The sequence below is a fragment of the Zerene cesonia genome, unplaced genomic scaffold (assembly GCF_012273895.1).
Source record: "Zerene cesonia ecotype Mississippi unplaced genomic scaffold, Zerene_cesonia_1.1 Zces_u001, whole genome shotgun sequence".
Taxonomy (NCBI): Eukaryota; Metazoa; Arthropoda; class Insecta; order Lepidoptera; family Pieridae; genus Zerene; species Zerene cesonia.
Genome location: NW_024045131.1, coordinates 1928092 through 1947269, shown reverse-complemented (window position 1 = coordinate 1947269; position 19178 = coordinate 1928092). Strand labels below are relative to the sequence as shown.

Genomic DNA, 19178 nt, shown 5'->3' with positions numbered 1-19178 from the left:
TCAATATTATAAAACAGACACTTTATATGCATTTATAGATTAAATTTTCCATACATAGTTAACACTATGTAAGAAACCTGAATTATTTAGAAATACTATGATTAAAATACATAATAATATTTATTAATATTTATCCAAATAGCTTTCCGCTTGCGGCATCGTCCGCGTGGTCAAACGAAACGATAGTTTATTAATAAGATTAGTATGGATTTTTCACGATCCCGCCTCATGTTCGGTATTTTTTCTTTTCTTCAAAAATTCTATTTCTACTGTAATTACTTACGCGGGTGAAACCGAGGGGCGCAGCTAGTCACCAATAATGATTGATTGTCCCCATCATAAGCCCCATGAGGGGACATGGGGCGTCACTTTGTAATCATCGGATAGATTTAGTGTTAAGATAAATGGACGCTAATCGGTTCTAGATTACAAAGATTAAAAACTTTCACAGAGAAAGCCGCTATAAAAGTGAAAGATGACATGCGAGTAGATTACGCGTCAAGTAAGCAATGTTACTTAGCCTTGAACTTAGGTAAGTTAAGTCAAGGACGCGGGGGAAAACCCTCTTATGGGGGGAGGGGGTAATTGATGTGGGTGTCGAGCGTTGGCACGGATTGGGCCAGCTCGCACCGGGGAAGTACCACACCACCATTGAACACCGGCGTGAATAATAACCTGCTATTGTAAGGAAAGGGGGGGGGGGCCCCCTTACCTTACAACTTTACTTTCAGGCTATAATTAAACTTGGTGCGCCCCACAGTTTTACCCGCGTAAGTCCGTATCCCCTAGGAATATCGGGATAAATAGTTACCTATATGTTATTCCAGTTGTCCAGCTATCTACGTGCCAAATTTCATTGCAATTGGGTCAGTGATTTTTGTGTGAAAGAGCATCAAAGACACACATCCTTACAAACTTTCGCATTTATAATATTAGTAGGATTAGTAGGAGTAGATTTAGTAGGAAACAGGATAGTAAAGACTAGTTAGGAAGAATAATAAGATGTTAATTTTCTTCGTTATTTAAGTTTGAATGTTATTTTGCAGAAATAAAATAAACCGCAAATAAAATAGCATCGTTTTTGCATGTTTTTGAATATTTGACGTTTGACGCGTGTGAGAAATCATTTGAATACATTTTTTCATATGTTTTACGTAACAGATGTTTTTGTGTTTGAAGGTTAGAATAATGGCATTTGATGTCTTTAAAGTTGTTGGCGGGTTTCAATTGCAATGACAGAGTTTGTTTAAATTTTCAATTTCTTTTTTTTTCTATTTCTATTTATGTTGTTTTAATAGTGTTTTTTTTTCTAGTTCTAGTTCTCTATCTAGTTGTGTTCATATGTTTTTGATTTCCTTATGTGATGTTGACAATAAATGTGTTTATTATTATTATTAAATCGCAGATATATCTATATTATTTTGTTTTGCTTTTTTATTTTTATCACAATTTTTAGATTTTAATCTCGGTAGTTAGTTTAAATAATGATTTTTACAGACTTGATTTTATTTATTATATTGGTATAATCATTAACGTATAAGTAAGTGTCTGTTAAGTAAATACGTATATTACGTTTTCACGCAACAGCTCAATAGATTTTGATGAATTTTTCAATTTATCAATGAAAAATATGCAATTGACGCTTTCCAAAACCCATGTAGTGTGGTAATAGAGAGATTTTTTATATGTTTGTACGTACAAAAAAGCAAAAACAGGTCTTCGAAAGGGCAAGTCATAACATCAATATTATCACCACTATGATTTAGAAAGAAAGAATGCGAGTGAATTATTATTCATTTATAAATTTTATTATTTATTGATTATCTAAATATAATAATTTAGTAAATAATGACATTATATATTAAAGTAAAAACTGTGATGAAAATGCACTTCTTGGACGTTTGACATTATATTCGAATGCTATGTATTTCTTTGCGAAATATTCTGAAAAACTTACCGCATTATTTATATTGTAACACCTTGTATGTTTGTGCAAATAAATGTTGTTTTATTGTTTTCAACCCGAGTGGATCCTGGGCATATAGCTAGTACATAAAGTATAAAACATGACTAATTCCAAACACTTTTTCTTTGGTTAAGTGACTCGAGAAATGATGAGTAAACAAATAATTTATGAACGGAAGTCCATTGTTATTACAAGGTTACAGCAATCAGCTGGTCAGACTGCTTACAGTTTGATCTTGACACTGTAACTACCTTTAGCCCGCGGATACACGCGTACCCTCATACAGACAGTGGTGACTTAGACATTAAAAACGTTTTAACGGATTTTAAACGCGATTTAATCATTATATTTTTAACCCGACAACTCTTAGTCTCCCCGTGACCAAGCTCGCTGTAAAGTGTTCGAAACGTCGAGTTGATAATATAATGAATAAATCGCGTTTAAAATCCGTTAAAAAGTTTTTAATTTATACAGGTATAATACTCGCGTAAAATCAAACACGAGAAAATACAAAGGTGACTTAGTCGTGAGTACCTCGGACTGAACTTCGATAAGTCGGGGGTTCGAGGCCAGGCGAACGTGCATCAATAAGATTTAAGTTGATTTTCTATGTCTTTTTTCAATGTATTTTCGCATGTGGATAACATCACCACTGCTTAAACGGTGAAGGAAAACATCGTGAGGAAACCGGCATGTCTGAGAATTAAAAGTTCGACCACATGTGACATCTGCCAACCCGCACTTGGCCAGCGGTGCTGGATTATGGCCTGAACCCTCATAAGAGGCCTGTGTCCTAGCAGTGGGAACGTATATCGGCTGGTGATGATGATGACCCTTATAATAATAAATAAAAAATTTACGCAGTTTTCTATAAACAAGTAAAATATCTCACTTACTTTTTTGATTTTATACAGAGTATGTGTTAGGAAGTTATTTAATCCTGACGATCCTGATCAGCATAATAAGATAAATTGTGAAATAGAATATAAAAAAATATGGTATCGTCATCGATCCTTAATAAGTGTACAAAGTTTGAATTACATCTGTCCGTTTGAAGTGGGTCAAAATCGAGTCTAAAAGGGTCGGTTACATACAAAATATATATAAAGCTAATAAAAACGTGTTAAAAGGTATCTTTATCATTATATAATATATATTCAAATTAGAAATTAATTGAAATACGATTAGAACATATAATATTACATTAGATACAAAAATAGATTAGATACGATTAGTTAGAAATTAACTTATTTATGTGTAAAAGGACAAAAATAGATCCATCGTCTTTTCATATAATCCTACTAGTCCTATCCTACCAATCCTACTAATATTATAAATGCGAAAGTTTGTAAGGATGTGTGTGTGTTTGTTGCACTTTCACGCAAAAACTGCTAAACCGATCGCAATGAAATTTGGTACGTAGATAGCTGAATACCTGGCATAACACATAGGTAATTTTTTATCTCCATATTCCTACGGGATACGGACTTACGCGGGTGAAACCGCGGGGCGCAGCTAGTGTTTACTAATTATAAATGCGAAATGAGTTGCTCGCGAATTTAGAATAATATCATAATAAGTATAGATAACGAGTCACATTGTTTGTCCGCGATTAACTCCTAAACTATTCAACCGATTTTAATGAAATTTGCACGCCTTGTGCAGTTCGATCCAACTTAATAGATAGGATAGCAAACATTATGTCATACTCGGGCGGAGCCGGGGCGTGTAACTAGTTTATATAAATTAGATTCCGTATCCATTATTGGATAATTTTATCGCCACCAATTAATTATGCAAAGCGTACACTGTGTATTTTTTTAATTTCTTCATAAAAAAGCTTACGAGTATGCATCCGCAAAGCTATGATTCTAATTAATCGATTGAATTATTGATATAATTCGACCTTACGTTTCTATGTTAATTTTATTACACGGCATGGATATGCACAAAAAGTGGTTGTTGATCTACATTCAACATTGTTATTGTGTCGATTGGTTCCGTAGCTATTGCGTTACAATAAACATTATATACGACGACGCTACTAAGAATAGGATAGGATCTGCGCCATGTTGTGACGTAGGTATTAATTAAAATATACCCCTGCAATGGGAGTATATTATATAGGCTGATGAAGATGCTGTATTTAAGTTGGATGGAACAGTTATGCGAAACAATGATTTTAACAAAAAAAACTGAACCTCCAAATGCTAAAAACTACACCAAATTTAAGTGGCAAACGGCAGGGACCAGCTTTCATATAAGGAAGGGTCGTGAAAATCTGTTCAACCATTAAAGTTATGACACACGAAAAATAAAGTTAAACGGAAACCATTTGCGTATGGTTCTTTTTACTAAAAAATTTAATAAAAGGGACCATTAAATGCATTCCCCAAAGTAAATTGTATTTTTCATACAAGGATCGTAACTTTTAGCTCTCACGTAGTATTACCGTAGTAGTATATATAACCCGACGTTACGAACACACAGCGACAGCACAGTACAGCGAGCGTGGTCACGGGGAGACTGAGATGTTATGATATCATAAATTTCTAAAAGATTCATATATCCACAGTACGTGTCTGAATAGTTTTCTTTCTTTCTTTTAAAAGTCATCGCGTGGCCTTGAACGTGGCCCTTGAATACGAGCCAAGTTATGCATTCATACAACCATAACAGTATCCTGACTCCTCATACCAGACTTATGTTTCATAAAAACAAGGCTTCACATGTTCTGAAACTGTATTCAAATATTGGTGAACCTTGATGTTAGCCTAGAACCTTAGCACGGAGACGTTGGTGAATTGAGGGTTTATGCTGGTAGCGACATGTTCAAGGGCGTCCCCCTTGACGGGGACATCGGCTTGGGCTGTCGCATTAAAAGGACTACGTGATTTTAAACGAAATTTATTAATTTTATTATTAAACCGACGTTTCGAACACTTTACAGCGAGCGTGGTCCCACGCCCCGTAATAATGTAATGAATAAATCGCGTTTAAATCTGTTAAAAAGTTTTTAATTTCTAAATGTATAATACTCGCGTAAAATCAAACACAAGAAAATACTACATATGAATCTTTAATTAAACTACCAGACTCGTACAATTTAATATTAATCGACTTCAAGAAGGAATGTTTTTAATTTGATTGTTATATTATATCATTTTACTATGTAAATAGATTTTTATATTTGTGTTTTTATGTAAATAATATGACAATGCGTCTACACGGAAGATATCAGTTCCGTGTGGCATTTAAATTTCATATCTGAAAATTTTAAAACGTTTAGTATCTGTAGTATTATATTATCTGATGTTTTATCTTAAAATTAATTATGTCTTATGTGATAATGCCTTATTCCAAATATCAGTATGGGCGATATAAAAATGATTTTATGAAGAATTTAACCAACTTCAAATACAATTAAAGGCGCAAAATAAATCAATATCAGTACAATAAGTGCTACCCACTCATCTATTTAAAATCTTCAATATACGAACATAAAACCTCTTTCTTTTCGTTTTCGAAAGTCGGTTAAAAAGGCATAAGTCAAATGAGATAGTGTTCTCAATAATATATTATTATTATCCTACCTACTAATATTGTAAATGCGAAAGTTTGTGAGGATGGATGTATGTGTAGATATGTATGTTTGTTACTCTTTCACGCAAAAATTACTTAACCGATTGCAATGAAATTTGGTAGACAGATGGACAACTGGAATAACATATAGGCAACTTTTTATCCCGATATTCTTATGGGATACAGACTCACGCAGGTTATACCGCGGGGCGCAGCTATTATTATATATATTAGGATTTGAACCCCTACAACCACCTTGTCTATGCCCATACTTCCATCCAAACATCCAAACATCCAAGCCCTATGGTTTTGTAATGTAGGCGTACCTACTTAAGCGCGCTTCATCATCATCATCCCATATACGTTCCCACTGCTGGGACACAGGCCTCCTATGAGGGTTCAGGCCATAATCCACCACTCTGGCCAAGTGCCGGTTGGCAGATGTCACATATCGTCGAACTTTTGATTCTCGGACATGCCGGTTTCCTCACGATGTTTTCCTGATGTTTTCCTTCACCGTTTTAAGCAGTGGTGATGTTATCCACATGTGCAGATAAATTGAAAAATCAATTAATTTCCTGCATGCTCGCCCGGTCTCGAACCCGGGCTTATCGATTTTGAAGTCCGAGGTCCTCACCACTGAGCCACCACTATATGTATGTGGAAACTCACACGAAACTCGAACGGTATTAAATAGCGAGCATATTATATAACATTTCATAACATTAGGTTGTAACCGGTTGCGATTAAATTATGTTGCATTCGCTTCAAATAAGAGATACAGCTTATGAATATTAATTTAATTGCGTTTTTCGATTTTTAAATTGAGGTTTATTAGTGAAATTAAAGGTTATATTAACATAATATAGTTTGAGGTTTCAATCGTTTGATTAACTAGCTTTTGTCTGTGGCTTTGCATGCGTTCAATTCGTAGTAGTTTTCAAGACGTTGAGATGAGATTAATGAAATGTAATTCTTAATTGCTTATAAAAAAAGAAAACCTGAACATGACGTTAAAAGAAAGCAAAAGGCGGCCTTACCGTTAGGTAGTGATCTCTACCAGGCAACCCTTAAAGTAGCAGGAAAAAAAGAATATATAAAATAAATGTTTTTATACATATATATACATATACAAGTCTTTCTCTTGAATCATTCTATCTATTAAAAAACCGCATCAAAATCCGTTTTGTAGTTTTAAAGATCTATAAATATCTAGACATACATATAGGGATAGTCACGGGAAGCGACTTTGCTTTATACTAAGTATCGACTAGTTTACAGCCCGCGGCTTTACCCGTGTAATAAACGAATTCCCAAGAGAATGCTATCATTCAACATGATAAAAAGTAACCTACGTCACTTATTGTCTCCTAATAATGTTCAAAAGCTTTATAAATTAGATTTTTTATAGAATAGAAAAGATCACGAGGCGGTATTCGAACCCGCATTTTTTGCCGAACCGTAGCAACGCCTAGCCTCTCGGCCACCCGTGAACCCGCCACAGTAATTGAATTTCTTCTACTCTTTCAGTTTATGTGTCCAAGACATCTTAACCAATACGAACCAAAAAATATGAAAGAAATAAATAAATAAAAAATCTAATAGGCAGGATTTAAGCCAGATTTGATATAGATAATCTTAGATTTTTATACATCAATCTGTACTGTAGTAAAAGGGTGGTTCACCTTTATAATCACATACATACGCTTGAAAAACATAACCCTCCATCTGTTGCAGTCGGGTAAGAACGAAGGAACAAATCACACAATAGTAACATTATAAATGTGAAAGTTTGTTTGTGTCGATGTTTGTCCGCCAATCACGCTGAAACTGCTTAACGGATTTTGATGAAATTTGGTATACAAGCAGGGTATGAGCTGACTTGGGTGATAGGATACTTTTTATCTCGATTAAATGCTCCCTTGGGATAAAACAGGAATCTTGATATCCGGACGGCGCCGGGACGATTGACTAGTATGAAATGGACAAAAAAACGTCGCATTATAAGCTGGTTTACCCTTGGCACAGCTGAGAGGTCGCGGGTTCGGTTACCGTTTGTGGATAATAACTTAGTCAAGGACTAGGCAATGTCTATCTACGTCATAATATTGCCAATGTCATTCAAAAATATGACGTATTGCGTTGGTTATAAGATTGATATTTGATAAAGAAGTAGCACGCTAGCTTGTTCTGTTGACCGATTTAAAAGTTACAAAAGTTTTCTATGAATTACATTTTTTACATATTTAGTACTTGAATTAGTAAAAAAAGGAATAAGGATAACTAGGATAAGGATACTGAGGATAATAAGGATACTAAGGATATTAAGGATAATATTTTTTATGTCACAGTCGGCAATGGAGCTGGTGGGTCGCCTGACGGTAAGCGCTACGACTGCCCATGGACATTTGGAGAGGTATAAGGTCAATTGCAGACCTTACGCCTCTACAAATGGATTGCCGACTTTAAATTGGGAAGTAATTAAGAGATTGAATAAAGGAAAGGACTGGGAAGGGTAAGGAAAAGAATAGGCCAGCCCTTACGCTCTTAAACACAGTAGTATAATACTATTTCACACGGGTCTCCTGTGGGGAAGTGAACGATGGTGGCCGAAGGAGTCATCCCGGTGACGTAAAACGCAGATTCTTTATTTTAACACGTTTTTTAGCTTCACCTGAATGTTTTTATGTACAATAAGTGAAGTCCCGTGTCCCCTAATGGGGTATGGGGCAGATGATGTACATCAGTTCCACTGATCGATTTTTTTTACGGACAAGTAGATAATCAGCATTCTGTGTTCCGAGACATTTTTTTTTTTGTGCGTCCCCACCGGGAATTGAACCCAGGACTCCTCGGTTCTACGCTCACGCGTTAACCACTGTACCAAGGAGGCGGTCTCAAACACATCTTCAATAAAGTTAGTAGTTCTATGTACAATGAATTTTATATATTCTCGGTCATATTACAGCTGAATATTTCTGATGCATTTTACATGTTATCGACTATATTACAGCTATAGTCTATAGCAGCTATGGTCGAGTCTCTTTTAGTTCGTGTCTTGTTTTTTCTTGGCATAAAACAAAGGACAAAAACATTTTGTATAGTAGAAACTTCTAGAAGTCGATGAATAAAAAATATTAATATAAGCCCTTCAAAAAAAATCACGAAACTAGTTTCGTATGATACGATAATATGTTTGAAATATTGACAATAATTTATTACTACTCTGGCGTATAATTTTTGGTTATAAATTACGGTAAGCAAAAAAACTGTTTGGCGTCTGTTTTATGGTGGTTATTTTAAAAATAACCGTATAAGTTTAACTTAGGTATGCTTAAATTAAAGTTAATTACACTTAACTTATTTTGGCTTATCCGCCAGTTGGTTATGTATTATTGTTACTTAGTTCAGGATTACCTAGAATATTGCTACCTAGACATCCTATTCTACTAATATTATAAATGCGAAAGTGTGTTTTTTTATCGTAACGATGAGATAGCATTATGATATGAATAAAAAGGTAAAATATAGACAGTCCTAGTTTTTTTAGGATTTCCGGGATAAAACTTATCCTATGCCCTGTCTCGAGTCTTAACCTATTTCTATGCCAAATTTGATTCAATTCGGTTGAGTGGCTAAGTCGTGACTGCCAGTCAAACAGACAAAGGTGCTAACCCATTTATAATATTAGTAGGATTTTTTGTGCCTGGAGATAGGACTTATCTTATTGTTATGTATTTCTGTAACTTCAACAACGTGGACGAAGCCGCGGGCCAAAGCTAACAAGATGTAATCATTGTTGATGTTTGTCCGCCAATCACGCTGAATCTACTGAACGGAGTTGAAATTTGGCATACAGAAAGGGTATGAGCTGCTGGGTTGATAGGATACTTCTTATCCCGATTAAATACTCCCTTGGGATAAAACAGGGATCTTGATATCCGGGGCAAGCGTCTAGTGATACCTATGTACTGTATTCCATGTTCATGACCAGTGATGATGAGGTCAAAGATTCGATATCTGGGTCGCGTATCGTCTTCCGTTAATGATATCAAAGGAAGTGAAAGTTGATAATAAATGTACGTTATTCAAGGTCATGTTTTATTAAATTATGTAACTTTATTGGAGATGTGTTTGAGACCGCCTCTTTGGTACAGTGGTTAACGCGTGAGCGTAGAACCGAATCCTGGGTTCGATTCCCGGTGGGGACGCACAAAAAAAATGTCTCAGTCTGACAGGACACAGAAGGCTGATCACCTACTTGTCCCTAAAGAGAATCGATCAGTGAAACGGATGTACATCATCTGCCCCATACCCCACTAGGGGACACGGGACTTCATTTTTATTGGAGATTTACTAAGCAAAATTCAAAACTATTAAAATAATCATTTTTTAATCCTACTATCCTACTTCCTACTAATATTATAAATGCGAAAGTTTGTTAGGATGTGTGTGCGTTTGTTGCTCTTTCACGTAAAAACTACTGAAAAGATTGCAATGAAATTTGGTATGTAGACAGCTGGACAACTGGAATAACATATAGGCAATTTTTTATCCCGATATTCCTACGGGATACGGACTTACGCGGGAGAAACCGCGGGGCGCAGCTAGTAAAAAATGAAATCGTCTTCCAGTTGAGAGAAATAGACCTAATATGGGACCACAACGAAGGCACCAGCTTTCAAATGGTAAAAAAACTCGTGAGGGAACAAACACAAAAAAATACATTTTAATAACTGCCTCTTTATTTGAAGTTGGACAAAACATTATAAAATAAATATGTATATACTGATTCTTATCAAGCATAGCTAAGAACACTTCCACTTAACCTTTCGAACAGCAAAAACTAAATCAAAATCGGTTCATCCGTTCGTGAGGTACGATGCCACAGACACACACGTTAAAGTCGCTTTTACGTTGGCGTTTAAGAAAATTAAAAGGGCGAGGCTGGAATGCACAGTGATGATAATTGCTAATGAATTACATTTTAATTTCCTATAATTAGTCATTTTTAAGTGAAATATAATTTCACGTTTTAACTTTGACCGAATAAAAACATGATAAGATTTTAATAACAGTGTAGCTGACAAATAGGCTGGGCTATTATGTTTTTTGTCGATAATCGAATATGGTATGATATCGATAATGGGCTTCCATCGATAATTTTGCTAGGGTCGTGCTTGACATGTCAATGTCATCCTGTATTGGGATGGGTACGGTAGGGATGGGACGGTATCGATAAATATTGTTTTCTTTTTATCGATTGAGTTCCATGTCTTTACTTACTGACTTCTTGAAAAGATAAAGACTACACTAAAGAAAATGTTACTTTTTTTAAACACACTAATATTATAAATGTGAAAGTTTGTTTGGATGTTTGTCCGTCAATCACGCCGAAACTACTGAACGGATTTTGATAAAATTTTCTATACAGACAGGGTGTGAGATAACTAAGGTGATAGGATACTTAACTATAATATGAACTCATGATGATGACAATTATTAGGTCAACGCTTAATATTTTAATGCTTTGTACCATTGCGTACACGTTAAACATTCCTTAATAAAAAGGTTGCCTGGAACAGATTGCTCTTGAGCAATAAGGCCGCCTTTTAATACATATGTGCCGGCATGGTCTATTTTATAGCGATAATTTATTGTTTTTCTTTTGGTGATATCCTACCAGTATTATAAATGCTAACGTTTGTAAGAATGTGTGTGTTTGTTGCTCTTTCACGCAAAAACTACTGAACCGATTGCAATGAAATTTGGTACGTAGACAGCTGGACACTTGGAATAACGTATAGGCAACTTTTTAGCCCGATATTCCTACGGGATACGGACTTATGCGGGTGAAACCGCGGGGCGCAGCTAGTGTACTATAAAGAATAATTAAATAAATATTTTTTTCTAATCCACTCACATCGCTAGTCCGTAAATAATAACTGTAAATAATCATAGACAACTAACATAATTGTAGATTGTTAATCAAATGCTTATCATAATGAAATCAGAAAGGTTTTAAGTTAAAACAGCTATTTTGTAATAGCTACTTTCAAATTATAAATGCAATGCGCTTGCCCGCTTTGTGGCAGGTAGTTTTGTAACGAGGTTTACAACTGGATGATAGTCAAATAGACAAGAGATTTAGCGTTAGGTTGTTGCATTTGATCTAAGAGAGAACATGAGCTGAGCGTAAAACGATCCGGATGCTTCACAGTATTAAATACAATGGTATTAATTTTAATTTTTAGTTTTATAGCATTGAAATGCTTGGGGTGCCCCTTAGGCACATGAAACCGAAAGAGTAGAAGAAATTTGATTACTGTGGCAGGATCACGGGTGGCCGAGAGGCTAGGCGTTGCTTCGGTTAGGCAAGATACGCAGGTTCGAATCCTGCCTCGTGATCAAATTTTTTCTATTCTTTCAAAATTTCTCATTTACAATGGTATTATTTAACTTTTTTAAGTGTGGATGTGTGGATTTTTATATAATACTAGCTTTTCGCCCGCGGCTTCGAACGCGTAGAATTCGCTTATATCACGCGACATGGTGAGGAGTATTTTCTTCGCATTAAAAAGTATGGTTTGTTCTTTCCCACGTTTAGCTCCACCTTCATACCAAGTTTCATCAAAATCGGTTTGACAATAACGAACTTTCATACAAACTTTCATCCCCTCTTTCAACCCTTTCTACCCTTTTTTCGCGATAAAAAGTATCCTATATCCTTTCCCAAGTTCAGTTCTATCTTCATACCAAATTTTATCAATATCGGTTCAGTGGTTTAGGCGTGAAAGCGTAACAGACAGACAGTCAGACAGACAGATCTACTTTCGCATTTATAAAATTAGTAGGGATAAAGTCCTAAATTTTGTGACTTAACGTAATATCTGGCGATTATCTGATGCCAATTTTGGCCAATTAAACACATCGTATTCCAGAGCTGATAGTAAATGATGTGGTGATAAATAATTAATTATTAAAAGTATACCCCATGCCCCTTTCGGTATGAGACATATATGCTTTCCGCATCCATTTTTTCCGTACATTCTTCAATCAAGTACCCTTCTACATAGACGCTTTATTTACTATTAAGCTATACACAACAAAATCCACAACCAGGCGGATATCATTCAATCGAAATAAAATGATTTATATTTAAATAAAAGCAGTGGTGGCTCAGTGGTGAGGACCTCGGACTTCAAAATCGATAAGTCGGGGTTCGAGACCGGACGAGCGCGCAGGAAATAAATTGATATTCCAATTTATCTTAAACGACGATGATCTGGTAGGCAAAAGACTACAGAGCCTCGCTCATCGCCGTAGAGTGGCTAATCTATCGGTATTTTATCGGATACACTTTGGAGAGTGCGCTGCGGAATTGCACAATTTGATTCCGCCATCCCCATTCTTCCATCGGTCGTCGAGGCGCACAGACTCCAGGCACCGCTTTATGGTGGATGTTCCATGTACCCGGACTAAGCGGATCGACTCTACATTCTTTATTCGAACCGCAAGGGACTGGAACATGCTTCCTGAGTCTGTGTTCCCTGACGAGTACAATCTGGGGATCTTCAAAAGTCGAGTGAACAGGTACCTCCTAGGGAAGCGCGCTCCATCCTAGACTACATCTACGCTTACCAGCAGGCGAGATGGTAGTCAAGCGCTTCCCTATCCCACAATAAAAAAAAAAAAAAAAAAAAAATTATCTACACATGTAGATAACATCACCACTGCTTAAAACGGTGAAGGAAAACATCGTGAGGCAACCGGCCAAGACCAAGAATCAAAAGTTCGACGACATGTGACATCTGCCAACCCGCACTTGGCCAGCGTGGTGGATTATGGTCTGAACCCTCATAGGAGGCCTGTGTCCCAGCAGTGGGAACAAATATGGGCTGATGATGATGATGATATTAAAATAAATAATTTAAACACAAACAACGCGATACACTTTGTAAATTTGCCTTGAATTATAAACAAACATTTACCGCTTGACTGGCCAATACTATCGTGAATCGGATGTTTTGTTAACGTTCATTTATTTCGCATTAATCCATCTCCTGAAGGATAACCCAGAATGTGATCTGTTTGCGGATAGATGGGGATCTTTGTTATCGGCATGTCTGAGCTTCTGCGGAAGCTACAGCTAATCGAATGACATTTTATATTGTTACTTGTATCTGAATGTCATTAATTGTAATTATGTAATGTATTTAATAGTAATTGTGTCATATATTTATAGATTTAAGTGAGATGTTATATAATGTAAAAATTGATAGTTAATAATTAATGTTATTGGTGTAAAACCGTTTTAATTATTATAAATAAATAAATTAACGATAGTTTTTAACTACACTACTAGTGAAATGCCCTACGGTTTCAGCCCCTATATAAAGCCACGGACAAAAATCACCTATCCCAAATCACAAAATTATTATTAGTAGATGTTTCCAAGCCATTTAAAATGATTCTAAGGTAATTAGATAAATATGCTAAACAAATGTGTATTGAAAATTAAATTTTATCTGAATAAATTTTATTTTTAATAATATTATATCCTACGCTATAACTGGAAAACTGAGAACGGTTGTATGGATGGATTGTATGTATGTTTCTATCTCTTTCACGCAATAATTGTTTGTCTGATCTAGATCAAATTTGGCGCAGAAATAAATTTGCATAGATTATCACACTCTTTGAATACGTCATGTTAAATAATAAATGGCGCGAAACGGTTACTTAAATAACATATTTATAAGTTACATTTAGGATCCTTAAAAGATTTATGACCAGTTTAGCGATGAAAGTGTTTTAACTGTTTAGTTGTCTGGCAGTAAATGATAGATATTCTATGATTATCCTACTAATATTATAAATGCGAAAGTTTTTAAGGATGTGTGTGTGTTTGTTGCTCTTTCACGCAAAAACTACTGAACCGATTGCAATGAAATTTGGTACGTAGACAGCTGGACAACTGGAATAACATGTTATGGGCAACTTTTTATCCCGATGTTCCTACGGGATAGGGACTTACGGGTGAAACCGCGGGGCGCAGCTAGTTCAATATATGTGGCAAATAGGTTATCAGGAACAACATCAAATTGTAAAACCACCTCTAAAACTACTTTACAATTGGAACCAAATCAAAACATAACAGTTCCAAAATTGAATTTTTAGTTTTATAGCATTGAAATGCTTTATAAATGAAAAAATTTGAAAGAATAGAAAAAAATTTGATCACGAGGCAGGATTCGAACCTGCGTTTCTTGCCTAACCGTAGCCAACGGGTGGCCGAGAGGCTAGAGTTACGCAAGAAACGCAGGTTCGAATCCTGCCTCGTGATCAAATTTTTTCTATTCTTTCAAAATTTCTCAGTTCCAAAATTCGTCAAAAATCCGCCTCATCGAATCGATATATTTAAAAACATCGACAAGCTACGTACATCACTATAATGAGTGTATGTTGTGAAAAATGCCACCGAACCACTTTCGACTGCGAAGGTTCATTCAAGGGCCTCGAATACACTTGTATATATAAAATTTAACCTACTTTTGATCTAAGGGACAGTGAGATGCAGTAACTACCGTAGTTAATAAATCACACTATGAAATTTTGTTTGGATGTTTGTCCGTCAATCACACTGAAACTGCTAAAGGGGTTTTTATGAAATTTGGTATACAGGGTATGAACTGACTTGGGTGATAGGATTTTTATCCCGATTAAATGATCCCTTGGGATAAAATAGGAATGTTGATATCCAGGCGGAGCCGGGACGAGCGTCTAGTTAATAGCAAATACTATATAAAAATAGAAAATACGTATTGATAATATTAATTAAATTATGCAATTGAAGATCCTTATTAGTATAAAAAGAAAAACTCATCAAATTATTCTGTTGTCATCGATCTTTATAAGTGTATTAAGTTTGAATTAGATCTGTCCGTTTGAAGTGGGTCGAAATCAAGTCTTAAGGAGTCGGTTACATACAAACATACAAGTGAAGCGCATAAGCGTTAATCCTACTAATATCATAAATGCGAAAGTTTGTGACGATGTGTGTGTGTGTTTGTTACGCTTTCGCGCAAAAACTACTAAACCGATTGCAATGAAATTTGGTACGTAGACAGCTGGATAACTGGAATAACACATAAACAACTTTTTATCCCGATATTCCTACGGGATACGGACTTACGCTGGTGAAAGCGCGGGGCGCAGCTAGTTTTTCATATATCGCGCTATATAAGTAGAGGCGTAAGGTCTGCAATAGATCTAACGCTTCTCCAAATGTCCATGGGCGGTGGTAGCGCTTACCATCAGGCGACCCACCAGCTCCATTGCCGACGATAACATAATATACCAAAAGGTCGATACAATAAGTATAATTTGCATGCATTAGTATTGGATCATTGGTTTTATTAATTAAATACGGACCAATTAAAAGGAGGTCGCAGTTCCGTTTCACGCCAATGACTTTTTCTGACGCATCCATAAGTTAGTGTTAGGTTTTTTCCACAAGGCGACTTCTATGTATACAAAACAATTTATTTGTCTACGTAGTGGCGGATTGCGATTTGATCTATCTTCACTACATAGTATAAAGCAAAGTCACTTCCCGCATCTGTCCTTATGCTTAGATCTTTTAAATTACGCAACGGATTTTTTTGGGGTTTGGGGTGATTCAAGATGAATGTTTGTACGAGTAATAACATTTATTAAACTACTCCGAGTTTAACGCGTGAATGATCTATCAACGCACAGCCCAAACTACTTGATCGGGCTAAAATTTAGTATGCAGATGGCCTCTATGATGTAGGCATCCGAAAAGAAAGATGATAAATTTTACTCCAGAAGGTCAACAGTGGGTGAAAGATTGTCCCTCGTTAATTGGCGGGCGAAGCCGTGAGCAACTACTTATAGATATTATTCTGACGCATATTTAATGTGGCATTTTCCGTAAGGTGACGTGTGACTGGATTTTTTATTTACTAGCTTTTCTTCGGTTTCTCCTGTAGTCAATGGAAATTCCCATAGGAGTTAGATGTTTCACTGCGCTGAAGAGTAGTCTCTGTTACTGTCTTTTATCTATCCAGGCTCAAAAATCGTTGCACAAAAACACTCCGTTGTGACGTTAATGACAGCTAACAAACACAACATCTGGGCGAACGGTAGTACTTATATTTTCCACAGCTTGTCCTTGACCACCAGGTTGTCTGGATGAGATCGCTGCCCTAGCGATAAGACCGCCTGTTGTGCTCGTGAATGTTTATGTTTTAATGTATATATATATATTTTTTGTTACTTTTTGTTATCATTGGTGCACAATAAAGTGTTTTTGTTTGTTTGTTTGTTTGTTTGTTTGTTTGTTTGTTTGTTTGTACCCTCGCCAAGTCAAGCAGAAAAGTGGTATGGCCCTATCGTCCCTTTCGATCCAATTCAGGCGATTTTCGACCCCCTGTAACTTCATTGTGATTAAACATAGAAGTCAGAGGTCTTAGTATTGTGTTGCGAGACTTGATTTTTTAGAAGATTTTTTGTATGGGATGGTATTTATATTGGTTAGGAAGTAGGGGACGGTTTTCGTAGAAACTTGTGGTTTGTAGTTTTATTTTTACAGTAGGTACGTAAAATATTCTTATTTTTTCTATTCTATTAGTGGTATTCTTATTATTTACTAGCAGTCCGCCCCGGCTTCGGCCGTGGTACATGTATAGATAGCATTGAGCCTTTCTCAATCAAAATCAAAAAATCAAAACCAGTAGTGTGTTTGTACCTGAGATTAGCGCGTTCAAACAATCAAATAAATTCTTCAGCTTTATAATATTAGTATAGATAAGACGTAGATTTTTCATATGCGGTTAGAAAGAGATTAAAAATAAATTATTGGAGGTAATTTTAGATAGATTTATTAAATAGAGAAAATGTTTCTTATCTACTACTATCACATACGCTTGAGTCTTAAAATACATTATAGAATTATTTTTGTTAATATTTAATTTACATGTCTTAGTATTTTTTTTATTATTTTATCTATTACGCCAAGATGTCCTATTCTATGTAGAATTTATAATTCTAACACTTTGAGCTTGGTATTAGTTGCTTGGAAGAAATTGCTATTGAGTAATAACGCTGCTCTTCGTTTCTTATGTCCTGTCAAATAGATATGCAAATAATTTGCCCCATACCCCACATGGGGTAAAGGACTTTTATTCTTTAAAGCCTACATAAGGTATTTGGTCAAAAACTCACCATGGTTCAACTTGCCCTGCTGAGATATGAGCATGCTCAGTGGTACGGTCTTCTCATCGCCCGATATTCGGGGGTTCAATCCGAACAGACGGTTGCGGGCACTCTGCCCCACCGCTCGATATTGTTTGTGCCCCATCTCGTATGCCAGCCGCACATCCGCGACCTGAAGATGGGAATTATTAGATGAATAACAGAATTCAATAATACACAGTACTCAATAATTATTGAGAATAAATTTGATCACGAGGCGGGATTCCAACCCGCGTTTTTTACCAAAACCTCGCTAATATTTATGTCCCATATTAGGCACATGAAACCGAAAGAGTAGAAGAAATTCGATTACTGTGGCAGGATCACGGCTGGCCGAGAGGCTAGGCGTTGCTACGGTTTGGCAAAAACGCGGTTTCAAAGCCCGCCTCGTGATCGAATTCTTTCTATTAATTCAAAATTTCTCAAAGAACGTGTTTTCTTCAACAAGTCCTGTCTAACATATATATTTAAGAAAAATCATCCTTACATATAGCAATATAATAATAAACAAATCTCGAGATGTCACATTGTAGTTCACGATGCAATTAAAATAATTACTGTACCCGACGTTGCGTAAGCACATTTATAATATAATTGCGCATGTGAACAATGGTTGTCTGTTTCTTTTAATTCCAATATCCGATGTTTCAGGTCTCGATTATAATAAGACGATAGAATATGCCAATTAGTCTGAATAACTATTGCTAGGACATGACCCACATCAAACGATGTCTTAGGAAAAAGCCGCAATGTTAATCTCAGCGGAAAATGCTTATTACGTATAAGAGATTTTGTTATCACACAATTTTTATGTCTCTTATAGTTGCAGTTTCTAAATACAACCATTATGGCGTCACAATGTAACAATAAACATTACTTTTTTCAATCTCGCTAGATCGGACTTTGTAAAACGGCCTTAAATCACATTTTATGACCGTTAAATAAAACCGATATAAAAACAAAATGTTTACCAATTAATTTTATTCATATAATCATGATTTCCTTTACACAAGGCCAGCTGACCTTACATAATATATTTAGATGACATAATAAATTGAATTATTTCAAAATTATTTGTATTAGTGGGACAACCCTTCAATGGATTTTTATTTTCCTTTTTTGGTAAATATTTGAATTTTATTTTTCATTGTCTTAGTTTGACTTGTTTTTTAATTTCCTGCAGCAGCCCGCAGGGTTTCTCCCCCGAGGGGGTCGCGGACGAATTCTCCCGTGGCCCCTTCACTTATGTGGCTCGACGGAACACAGTGGGGTTTTAGTCGGTAGGAATCCGACATAACCCACGACCTCTTGCGGGGCCGTGGGTATCTATGCAAGATTTCCCCACTATAAA

At 35.9% G+C, this 19178-nt stretch overlaps 1 protein-coding gene across 1 annotated transcript in view; it reads right to left on the bottom strand.

Moving 5' to 3' along the window:
* Positions 1–19178, bottom strand: part of LOC119838105 (scavenger receptor class B member 1) — a 98379-nt gene that overhangs the window by 33169 nt on the left and 46032 nt on the right. Inside the window, exon 2 of the mRNA XM_038363918.1 lies at positions 17798–17960. Coding sequence (XP_038219846.1) covers positions 17798–17933 — 136 coding nt within the window. The 5' untranslated portion in view covers positions 17934–17960. The remainder of the gene's footprint in view (positions 1–17797; positions 17961–19178) is intronic.